This window comes from Colobus angolensis, unplaced genomic scaffold (assembly GCF_000951035.1).
Source record: "Colobus angolensis palliatus isolate OR3802 unplaced genomic scaffold, Cang.pa_1.0 Scaffold3, whole genome shotgun sequence".
Classification (NCBI taxonomy): Eukaryota; Metazoa; Chordata; class Mammalia; order Primates; family Cercopithecidae; genus Colobus; species Colobus angolensis.
Genome location: NW_012116265.1, coordinates 4989470 through 5001838, shown reverse-complemented (window position 1 = coordinate 5001838; position 12369 = coordinate 4989470). Strand labels below are relative to the sequence as shown.

At 37.9% G+C, this 12369-nt stretch overlaps 1 protein-coding gene across 1 annotated transcript in view; it reads right to left on the bottom strand.

The window, feature by feature from the left end:
- EML5 (echinoderm microtubule associated protein like 5) overlaps nucleotides 1-12369 on the bottom strand; it is a 200798-nt gene that overhangs the window by 17058 nt on the left and 171371 nt on the right. The window contains exons 32-34 of the mRNA XM_011949800.1: nucleotides 11028-11157; nucleotides 6671-6769; nucleotides 2394-2414 (exon numbers count right to left, since the gene is read on the bottom strand). Of these exons, the coding sequence (XP_011805190.1) occupies nucleotides 2394-2414; nucleotides 6671-6769; nucleotides 11028-11157 (250 nt within the window). The remainder of the gene's footprint in view (nucleotides 1-2393; nucleotides 2415-6670; nucleotides 6770-11027; nucleotides 11158-12369) is intronic.

Genomic DNA, 12369 nt, shown 5'->3' with positions numbered 1-12369 from the left:
ACTTGAAGTCAGGAGTTTGAGACCAGCCTAGCCAACATGGTGAAACTCCATCTCTACTAAAAATACAAAAAATTAGCTAGGCATGGTGGCAGTCACCTGTAATCCCAGGTACTTGGGAGGCTGAGGCAGGAGAAATGCTTGAACCCGGGAAATGGAAATTGCAGTGAGCCAAGATTGCGCCACTGCATTACAGTCTGGGAAATAAGAGTGAAACTCCATCTCAAAAAAAGAAAAAACAAAACAGAAAAACCCAAAGTGCTATGATTACAGGTGTGAGCTACTGTGCCCAGCTCATATCTCTTCTAATGTATTTATTCTCCCATATTCCAAAGTGACAATTTAAAAACTTTATCCTTGTTCCAACCCAATACCCATTCCCCACCTCTTCACTCTCAGTTGACGATACAGGGAAAATGGAAGTCATTAGACAGTACTTCCTTATTTTCTCATCCCCAAATCTACCAGCCTTCCTATATTTGTACAAGAAAGAATGTCGAATAAATTTTACTCCTTATATCTGTGGATAATTTCTTCCTGCCAAACTGACTTCTCTTAAAGTATTCCCCATCCCATTTAGCTCACTGTTCAAGCAAAAAGTTAACAACTGGCCTTGATTCCTCACTTTGTTATACCCCCATATCCAATTAATCAGAAAAGATTACTGGCTTTACTCCAGAATACACCCCATATTTGTCTCGTTCTCTCCACATTCATTCCTGCCACCCCGCTTAACTGTTTTTCGCTTGGACTGCTATAACGGACCCCTAATTTTCCAGTTTTCTCTCTTCCCCCTCTACATTCTCAATAGTGTAGTGAGAGTGGTTTTCTCAAAGTATAAATTAGGTCACATCACTCCCTTGTTTAAAATTCTCCAGTGACAGACTCTGCACTTAGCATGAATCCAAACTCTTCTCCCTGAGCTACAACATCCTGCATGAGATTACCACTCTACCTCCCTACATTCATCTCAGAGGCCTTCCTCCAGTCACACTGACCTTCCAGTTTCTTGATCCAGCTTTAGGGCTTACGCAGGAAAGATTTAATATAAGCAGGCCCAAGGTTACTGTCATCAGAAGGGCCTGCTTGCTGGGCTAGCTCTTGGCCAGTGTGTAAGAATGTTTCAAGTGTTCTCCATGATGACAAAGCTCTTTTGTCCACCTGGGGCGCTGAACACTTGCTTTCTTCAGGGCGTCTGGTCTTTTGGTAGTTGAGGCTCGTCTTTATCCCTATGTGACCAGCCCCCAATAAAAAGTCTGGACTCTGAGACTTCAGTAGGCTTGCCTAGGCAGAAACACTTCATGTGTGGTGCTGGATTTGACTGCTGGAGGAAGAAGCAGATTCTGTGGCACCCTGGCACAAGGGTGGTGGAGAGACATAGAAACCCTGTAACTAGATGCTCCAGATTCTACCTCATGTGTCTTTTCCCTTTTCTGTTCACTGTAATAAACTAAAGGCTTAAGTACCTCTGAGTCCTGTGATTTCTCCTAGTGAACTGCTGAATGTGTGGGAAGTCTTGGGACCCCTGAAACTGGTCTAAGCCTGCAGCCCCCAGATCACGCCTCAGCTATCCACTCCTGGCATAGCTGAATGTTACCACCTCTGAGAAAACAAATGCTTTGTTTTATTGCTATCATCTCATTTTTTTTTTTTTTTTTTTTTTGAGACAGAGATCTCGCTCTGTGGCCCAGGCTGGAGTGCAGTGGCCAGATCTCAGCTCACTACAAGCTCCACCTCCTGGGTTTACACCATTCTCCTGCCTCAGCCTCCCGAGTAGCTGGGACTACAGGCACCCGCCAACACGCCCGGCTAATTTTTTTTGTATTTTAGTAGAGACGGGGTTTCACCGTGTTAGCCAGGATGGTCTCGATCTCCTGACCTTGTGATCCGCCCGTCTTTAATGAAAAAAATAATCTGCAAGTTCTTTATAGAGTAACAAGATACTTGATGATATGGTTTGGATTTATGTCCTTGCCCAAATCACACGTTGAATAGTAACACCCAGTGTTGGAGGAGGGGACTGGTGGGAGGTGACTGGATCATGGGGGTGGATTTCCCCCTTGCTGTTCTGTGATTGTCAGTTCTCATGAGATCTGCTTGTTTAAATGTGTAGTACTTCCCCTTTCTCTTCCTCCTGCTTCAGCCATGTAGGACCTACCTGCTTCCCCTTTGCCTTCCACCATGATTGTAAATTTCCTGAGGCCTCCCCAGCCATGTTTCCTGTACAGCCTGTGGAGCTGTGAGCCAATTAAACATATTTTCTTTGTAAATTACCCAGTTTCAGGTAGTTCTTTATAGCAATGCAAGAATGGACTAATATACTTGAACTTAAGTTTAATATGCACTATCATCACCAAACAATATAAATATAGCAGAAAATGTTTAGTTTTCCTTACCTGACATGTCTGCTGAATCACCTGTAATGGAAAATAATTATCTATAAATAACATAAATCTGTAAAATCTGTAAAAACCCAAATATCATATTAATTATAAACTATTAGATACAAAATTGGTTTTATTACATTCGATTGAGTAAACTGTGAGAGAAGGCACTCATTTCAATTATACAAACTTATTAACATTCTATGTATGATCTTTCAATCTTCCTTTGGATAAAAATTTTTTGTTTTCTTTGCATTTAATGAGTTACACAAACTTTTAGTTATAACAACTTTTAAAATGATACCGATATGATTTAAGATGATATTACCCTCATTTTGGTTTACAAAAATGTACTGCTAATAATAGACTCTCTGGAGTTTTAATTACAGCAAAGGTTACTCTATAACTCAAGAAAGGAAAAAAGTTCTTTCTTTCAACTAAAGATTTTCCATATGCATCTTTTAATGCATCTTTAAATGCATCTCTGTCTCCAGGGAAGGATTAGATCTAAACCCTCTGAGCTGAGAGATATGATGGCAAAGGTTACTGTATAACTCAAGAAAGCAAAAAAGTTCTTTCTCTCAACTAAAGATTTTCCATATGAGTACAAGTTTGCCAAGAAAGAAAATATGAAAGCCCATGCTCATTATATTTGTGGCAGAAATACCTAACAACCAAACTTTTCAAAGTAGCAGACTTTAGAGCAAGAAAGAAAGTAAAAATATAGGAATCCACTGAAGACGGGTGATTCTTTTTTGCTTTGGTAAAGCTTTATATCCACATGAAATAATGATTTAAAAAACATATTGATAACATAGGTCCATAGTGCCTTGACCTGGAATATGAGGAAAAACAATAAAGTACTTAACTCTGCTGAGCAGACCACACAGGAAATACCATTTTTAGTTAATATGTTCTATTAGCAACCAAATGGTGAGAGGGTTTGGAACTCTGCCACCTGAAGCCTGGCTGAAAGACTGGGAGTGTTTGGTTTGGACAGACCAGGTTAACAGGGTGTGGGACAGAAGTACAAATGAAGACTTAAATGTCATCGGCCTAAATATTTTACAGCTATCCATCAAGATAAAATTTGTCAAATAAAATATATTCTAGCCTCTTACCTTGATGAGTACACTCCTATAATGATCTGGAAGGCAGATACCAATTTAGAACTACTTGGAGTTTGAGCAGCATGAGACAACCTGACCCATTCTCTTCCATCCCACACCACAAACAGCCATGGAAGCTCATGTGTGGTGCTATGAACTGGATGTCTGTCTTCCCCCAAAATTCGTATACTGAAACTCTAATCCCCAGTGTGATGGTATTAGGAGGTGGGAAGGTTATAAGGATGGAGCCCTCACAGTGAGATTAGTGTTCTTATAAGAAGAGACAGCCATCTGCAAACCACAGAGAAGGCCCTCACCACAACCTGACCATGCTGGCACCCTGATTTTGGACTTCCAACCTCCAGAGCTGTGAAAAATAATATTTCTGTTGTTTAAGCTACAAACTCTGTGATATCTGTCATGGCAGCTCAAACTTCTTAAGATATGAAGTAGCTTAAACTTCCCAGCTACTACATTAAAACTCCATCCACCCCTACACAATGAACAGCTTGGCCACCCCTTAAGAGTACACACATTGGTTGTACAGTCTGTCACTGGGAGGACAGATGCAAAGAAAAGGCTCATGCAGGGCCATTAGTAGGTTCAGGACCATCTGGTAGAGAATTCTGGGATTTCATATACCCAAAGCATGGTCCAGTGGAGAAGTAGGCTCCCCCATGGAAAGCAATCCCCTTGCTCTCATGTACACCTTGTTCCATGGAATATAGTTGCAGGGTGCCCAAAGGAGACATTCTAAAAGAGAAGAACTAGGCTGGGCACAGTGGCTCATGCCTGTAATGCCAGCACTTTGGGAAGCCAAGGCAGGTGGATAACAAGGTCAAGAGATCAAGATCATCCTGGCCAACATGGTGAAACTGCATCTCTACTAAAAATACAAAAATTAGCCAGGCATGGTGGTGGGCACCTGTAGTCCCAGTTACCCAGGAGGCTGAGGCAGGAGAATGCGTGAACCCAGGAGGCGGAGGCTGCAGTGAGCCGAGATCCCACCACCGCACTCCAGCCTGGGCAACAGAATGAGACTCTGTCACAAACAAACAAATGAAAGAGAAGAACTAGATAAGACTCAGGGAAAATATGCTAGCTGTCTCCAAAACTGGAAGATAATGCTAAATGAATGTGATTGGATGTTCTAGATACCCCAAGAATGAGGGCCAAAGAGTAGCAATCACAGACAGATTTCTGTTCTATATGAAGAACCACTTTATAACAGCTTCCCAGGGAAACGTTTACTTCATTAGGTATTAAGTGGCAGCAGGATTCAAGCACACTGTAACAGAGAGGATAAAATGATATACTTGGCCCTAAAATTCCAAGATTCTAGCCAAGAAAAAAGTTTGAATGTAACTGGCTAAAATAGTACAAAATCAAACATTTCAATTCCTCTATGATCTATATGATTTTTAACAGAAGGAACAATAAACATTGTAAATGCTGTTTTGTGCTTTGTGGGTATTAAACAAGTCTGACAGCAAAGTAACAAAACAATTCTCTTAATGTGTGAAGAGAAAAATAAAATCCTTGCCATTCTTTAGTCTTCCCTTGAGTCTATCTTAATTAGTCACCAGTAATTTTTGTTACCTATTTTCTGGAAGGGTACAAATGGTGTAAGGAATGGAGCTACATATATAATCTAAAATTTACTTCTGTACTCCCTAGAGTTTGACTTGGAAAGAAACAGGAGGGATATAATTAGTCACTTCATATTTCCTATAGTGTTGTCTTTCAAAATAAAGGGGAAAAAAGGGCCAAATTCCTAAAAGATTAATTTGTGACCATGACATTTCTTAACTGAGAGAGAAAACCATAGCACTAAAATGATAAATAAGTTGCCTAACAGAGGGAGAGCAAAGGAAAGAAAAGGAGAAGTCAAGGTGGGAAATGAAAGAACCATACTTTCTAGAATTCTATTTGCAGAATATGAATTTCATTAATACAGGGATTTTGCCTTTTTGTAAGTTGCCCATATCCCCAGCACCTAAAACAATACCTGGCACATAGCAGGTGTTCAGTAAATTTGCTGAGTAACTGAATTTATTCAATAAACATTAACTAAACCATAACTATGTACCGAGAGGCATTGAGCTAGATACTTAGGTAACATAGTCTCTTTGTTCCTCAAGGAGATGGGCCTTGTTCCTTGTGCACAGTGAAAATAAGAATTCACTTTCCAAAAACTTAGCACAAACAGAAGCTAGACCTATGTATTTATATGCAAAGATTAGAATATTTTCTGTATAATGGGTAATGTTCCATTTACTTTTAAAAGTAGAAAACTGTACAGAAAGGAAAAACACAAAGGTCTATGTGGCGTAGCTTCAGAACCAGGCAACCCAGACAACAAATTCCTATCAACTTAGAACTTGCACGAAAAATGAAGATATTAAAAGTATAAATTATCTTAGTCAAGAAGAAAAGGGACCTGGAAAGCTAGTTTAGCCATCAAGGTCCAATAAATTCCAACAAACACAATGATTTCAATAAATTTTACAAACTTTTTGAAGTTTATGAGATTTCTGCCATATTCACATTTAGTAATCACAGGTTGGCAGATATGTCCTAAATAGACCTGCCATCCTCTCATCAGTTTGACTGTGGAGCTATGGCCTTTAAGTTTTTCACAGAGGTAAAAGAACACAGGTATATTTCAAAACAGCTCAAAACAGTTGGTGAATTAGGTCAATGACAAAGAAAAGAAAAAGATAGAAGGGATTTACCAACAAAAAATAGACTTGGGTTCTCTCTTCTTTCTAACCTAAACCCCTGCTGAAGCAGGGTTCTACCCCGCCCAGTCTAGTTATTTCTTAGCTTCCCTTGTTTACTACTTCCTCTTCAAACTCCTCTTTTCTGCTTTATATACTATTGAATTAAACCTTTTTGCTGACCAGAAATTCCTGCTAAAGGACTAAATTCAACTATTTCAACTACCATACAATAGTTTACTTTAAATTCTGGATTGTCAAGACCAACTCAGATAACCAGAGTGAGTGAGAGAAAGGTACCTGGAAGCTAATAATATGGTATAATTGGGTAGTGCTTTATGTATACATAGATTTTGAACAATCAATAAATAATAAATAAAATTATATTTTGATTTTTCCTTGAATTTATTTGAACAAAGCAAATGCTTTAAATTGTTTCTTTTAAAATATAGAAACATACCTACTTGGCCAGTTGCCACTATGTTGATAAATTTGGGGTGCTGGTTTACTGTGAGGCACAGAATATCATCATTATGCTCCTGATAAAAACTCTGAGAACCTACAAAAAAGAATTTGAGAATTAAGTTTGAAAATTTTAAGATATAACAGTCAAAAGCCCTTACCCAGAACAATGAACTACTGTTTAACTTATTTGCTTATTCAAAACATATTTTGAGCACTTACTATATATACAGCATCATAAGGATAGAAAAATGAGTCAGAAAATCATTTAATGGGATACAGCTGTAAAAGGGATAAACAACACACTACAAGGCTGAAGATTCCAAGTACCACAAGAGAGTTGGGATCAAAATGCTATGGGAATTCAGAGCAGAAAAGATTAATCTCATCATGGGAATATGGTAATCCTGGACTGACCCAGACAGATTTCACAAATGTAAAAGTCAGCAGGGAAGGGCCTTGTAGGCAGAGGAACACTTTAAGCAGACGCCTAAAAGCAGGAAAGTGTTATGTATCCATATAACAGGCTCATTTGGCTGAAGTGTAGGGTCATGAAGAAGAAAGATGAGTAACGTGGTTGGAAAGGCAGTTTGGGACTAGAGTTAGGGAGGATTTTGAGTGTCAGCCCATGAATCTTCTGTTTTGGTTTCTTAAAGAAAAGGATTTGCCAGAGTCACACAGAAACCAGTAGTAATTTTCCATTGAAGAATTTGGACCATATTGAGTCATATTTTATATTTGTTCTGAAGTCAGTGGGGGAGGAACTGAAATCTTTTTTTTTTTTTTTTTCTTTTTTGAGACAGTCTCACTCTGTTGCCCGGGGTGGAGTGCAACGGCGTGATCTTGGCTCTCTGCAACCTCCATTTTCCCGGTTCAAGCAATTCTCATGCCTCAGCCTCCCACATAGCTGGGATTATAGGTGTGTGCCATCATGCCCAGCTATATATTTTTTTGTATTTTTAGTAGATATGGGGTTTTGCTGTGTTGGCCAGGCTGGTATCAAACTCCTGGCCTCAAGTGATCTGCCCATCTCAGCCTCCCAAAATGCTGGGATTACGGGCATGAGCCACCGTGCCGAGCAGGAACTGAAGTTTTTTGATCAAATGAGTATAATGTGATTCATCTGGTAGCAGTGACAGTGAAGAGACCTTGTAAGACTGTGACAGTAGTCCGTGCAGAAGGGAATAAAGATAGACGTGTGCAAATAAAATGAAGAGGTAGAAAATGAGTTCAGAGCAGTAGGTTGGATCCAGAGGATAGAGAACCATAAATAATACTAGGCCCACAAAAAAGCAAAACAAAAATCAAAGTGGGGCACTTCAACAACCCACTGATAGTGTTAGACAGATCATCAAGGTAGAAAACTAACAAAGAAATTCTGGACTTGAATTAAATACTTGACCAACTGGACATAAAAGACAGAACACTCTGCCCATCAACCATAGAATATACATTCTTCTCATCTGCACATAAAACATACTCCAAGATTGACCACATGTTCAGCCATAAAGCAAGTCTCAATACATTTAAGAAAATTGAAATAATATCTGCCATACTTTCTTAACCACAGTGGAAAATAGAAATCAATACCAAGAAGATCTCCCAAAACCACAATTACATAAAAATTAAACAACTTGCTCCTGAATGACTTTTGGGTAAACAATGAAATTAAGGTAAAATTTTTTAAAAAATCTTCAATGTAAATTAAAACAGAGACACAACATGCCAAAATCTTTGGTATGCAGCAAAAGTATGTTAAGTGTTAAGAGGAAAGCTTACAGTGCTAAATGTCTATCTCAAAACGTTAGAAAGATCTCAAATTAACAATCTAACATCGCACCTGGAGGAAACAGAAATATAAGAACAAAGCAACCCCAAAGCTAGCAGAAGAAAATAAATAACGAAATCAGAGCAGAAATGAACAATACTGAGACCCAAACATCCATACAAAGAATCAACAAAATAAAAAAATCGTTTTTTTGAAAATATAAACAAGATCAATAGACCACTAGTTAGATTAACAAAACAAAGAAGATCCCAATAAACACAACCAAAAATGACAAAGATCACATTACAATCAATCCCACAAAAATACAAAAGGCCCTCAGAGACGATTATGAACACCTATAAATACACAATCCAGAAGATCTAGAGGCTATGATATTAGTTGTGGGCTTCTAAAAAAAAAAAAAAAAGAAGAAGAAAAATCTAGAGGAGATAGATAAATTCCTAGAAATACACAACCTCCCAAGATTGAATCAGGAAGAAATTGAAAACCTACACAGACCAATAATGAGTTCCAAAATTGAATCAGTAATAAAAAACCTGTCAACCTATCAAAAAGCCCTGGACCAGGCCGGGTGCGGTGGCTCACGCCTGTAATCCCAGCAATTTGGGAAGCCGAGGCAGGTGGATCACGAGGTCAGGAGATTGAGACCATCCTGGCTAACACGGTGAAACCCCATCTCTACTAAAAACTAAAAATACAAAAAATTAGCTGGGCGTAGTGGTGGGCACCTGTAGTCCCAGCTACTCGGGAGACTGAGGCAGGAGAATGGCGTGAACCTGGGAGGCAGAGCTTGCAGTGAACCGAGATTGTGCCACTGCACTCCAGCCTGGGTGACACAGCAAGACTCCATCTCAAAAAAAAAAAAGCCTTGGACCAGATGGATTCAGAGCTGAATTCTCCCAGGCGTACAAAGAAAAGCTGGTGCCAATCCTACTGAAACTATTCCAAAAAACAGAGTAGGCATTCCTCTCTAACTCATTCTGTGAAGCCAGTATCACCCTCATACCAAAACCTGCCAAAGGCACAATGAAAAAAGAAAACTACAGGCCAATATGCTTGTAGAAAACTACAGACCATCATCCCTATGATGAACATAGATGCAAAAAGTCTCAACAAAATACTAGCAAACAAAATCCAGCAGGACATCAAAAAATTAATTCACCATGATCAAGCAGGCTTCATCATTCCTAGCATGCAAGGTTGGTTCAACATATGCAAATTAACGAATGTGATTTACCATATAAACAGAATTAAAAACAAAAACCATATGATTATCTCAACAGATATGGAAAATGCTTTCCATAAAATCCAGCATCCCTTTCATGTTAAAAACCTTCAACAAACTAGGAATTGAAGGAACACACCTCAAAATAATGAATCATTTATGGCAAATCCCCTTCCTAGACTATGAACAACGTATCCTCAAACTGGTGAGAAACCAAATATAGTAAAAACTAAAGCAGGTGGCCTAGTCTCCATCTGCCCTCTCTCTAGACACCCCACCACTAGAAAGGTGATTAATTACAAATCAGAAAAGTAAAAATAAAATTATAAGTATAAACATGAGAGTTTACATATACAGTCCTTTTTTGTTTGTCTTATCTTACTCTTCCTCATTCTCTCTGAAGGACAGATATGTGATACCTCGATTAAGAAGGATTTTTCTCTCTAACCAGTATGTTTTAAATGGCCCAAATTATTAAATAGAAAATTGCCACTGATTTCTGTGTGATCCTGGTGAATCCTTTTCTTTATGAAACCAAAATAGAAAGATCATATTAACGGTTAATACCAACAAGGGGTGGTGGATTATAATTTACATCATCAATCTACTCTTTACCCATTTGGAATGAAGCTATCAGAGGAAAACAAGAATGAACTAGATAACCTTTTTTTTACTTTTAACTTTCAGACTTTTATGAAGTTTGCCATTCAATTGTAATAAAACAATTCAAAATTAAATACTTAATGTCACTATGATGCTAAAAGAATGTTATTTGCTCTTGAATAATCCAACTGAATAATCCAATCAGTTAAACGAACATCAAGAAATAATTTTCTCACCTTCTTGGGTCAAACAAGGTATCATCATAGAGCCACAGATAAACAGCTTTCTTAAGTCTTTCTTCCTTGGCTTTCCAAGGCCTCAGTAAGAACACTCCCAGCCCCAGCAATCACTCACCCAACATGCTACATTCAATCACTATCAGAAACAACCATCCAAACCATTTATTCTCATCATGAGGTTATGGGGAAACAGAATTAAAGTTACCAATGGTTTCAGTATAAAACATGGTTTTAACATACAGTAAACCTTTACTTCTAGTAGACTTATAAGCACTCTGCATTATGAATTCCTTTTCTGCTGTATTATACTCTATTAAAACCGAAATTTGTTTACTTGAAATATTACTAGAAAGTTCTGAAATATGAAATATTTTTATTCTGGAGGGTTTCTCCTACATTTAAGTTACTATTTATAGCTTTAATAAAGATTTTAAGCAGCTAGATCAAAATTTCTAAGTTAAAAAAAGTGACAGAGGGATGGAGAATCAGGGTTTCCCACCTGTAGCAACATTGTGCAGAATTCCAATGGATGCAGTGTGATAAATTATATCGTCACCATCATTTAAATAGTGAACATTATTCCTACAGTCTCTGCCTCGATAACCAAAAACGAGCTCCAACACAAGGTCCTATAATAATAATAACAAAACCATTATATTCTTCCTCATGTCTAAATGTTCACCATTGTTTTGCTGTATACATAATACTAGTGTCTGCGGTCGAAATGGAGTATGCGTTTTTGATATTTTACAAATTTCATATACAAAATTAAGCTAGTCATACTTCTTTATATAACCTGTTTTGGGCAGCTTAAACATACATTCTATACTTTTATATATAAAGTTATGAAAAAGGAAAATGGAATCATAAGGTAGTCTGATACCAAGAACTTTAGTTCTTAAGATTTCACATGTTAAACACTGAGGTACAGTTGGCCTTACATATTCAAGAATTCAACCAATTCCGGATAGAAAATATTGGGGAAAAAAACAATAAAAAATAACATTTAAAACACAATATAGTATAACAAATATTTATACAGCATTTACATTGTATTAGGTATTATAAGTAATCTACAGATGGTTTAAAGTATGCAGGAGGATGTGCATAGGTTATATGCAAATTACTATGCCTTTTTATATAAGGCACTTGAGCACCTGTGGATTTGGGCATCCCCAAGGGGAATCTATCCCCCATGGACGTAGAGGGACTGTATTTTTTGTGTTCAAAATAAGACAATTTTATGTTCGTTGTCAATCAAAATATCTGACCTACATACACGAGTCAGGATAAATTATGTACAAGTCACATACTTTGAAGAATCCAAACAGTACCTTCATTGTTGGTGTACAAAAACTAAGTATACTGTCTCGGACAATTCATGCTAAAGGTCTGGCAGATAATTCTGCAACTGAAAATGTACATTTCATTGACTTTGTAGGACTGGGTTGGGGAGGGAGCTACAGCAATACAGCAATCACCATCACACAGCTTTACACTTTGTTTATGTTTGATTTAGCAGAGTTTGGTTGTTTGCTGCTGATACTGGGATTATGAAATGCCTGGAGAGCCTTCCTTTTTCCTCAATTATTATGGAAGGCTACTTTGGTTGGGAGCAGAGACAGAAGGAGAAATAGCCTTCATGAACCCTGTACAATGAATATATCGCACAGGGTCAAAATTCCTATTTGGTATAAGTATTTAACTCTTTAATTTACAAATTCAAGCCACTAAGTTTTAGGTACTGCCAAGGTGTCTGTGCTTCTGTAAGCAAAAGGTCATTCACATATATTGAGGTTTAGGAGTTCTCTGAGATTCAGTTCAATTACGGTATTATTCAC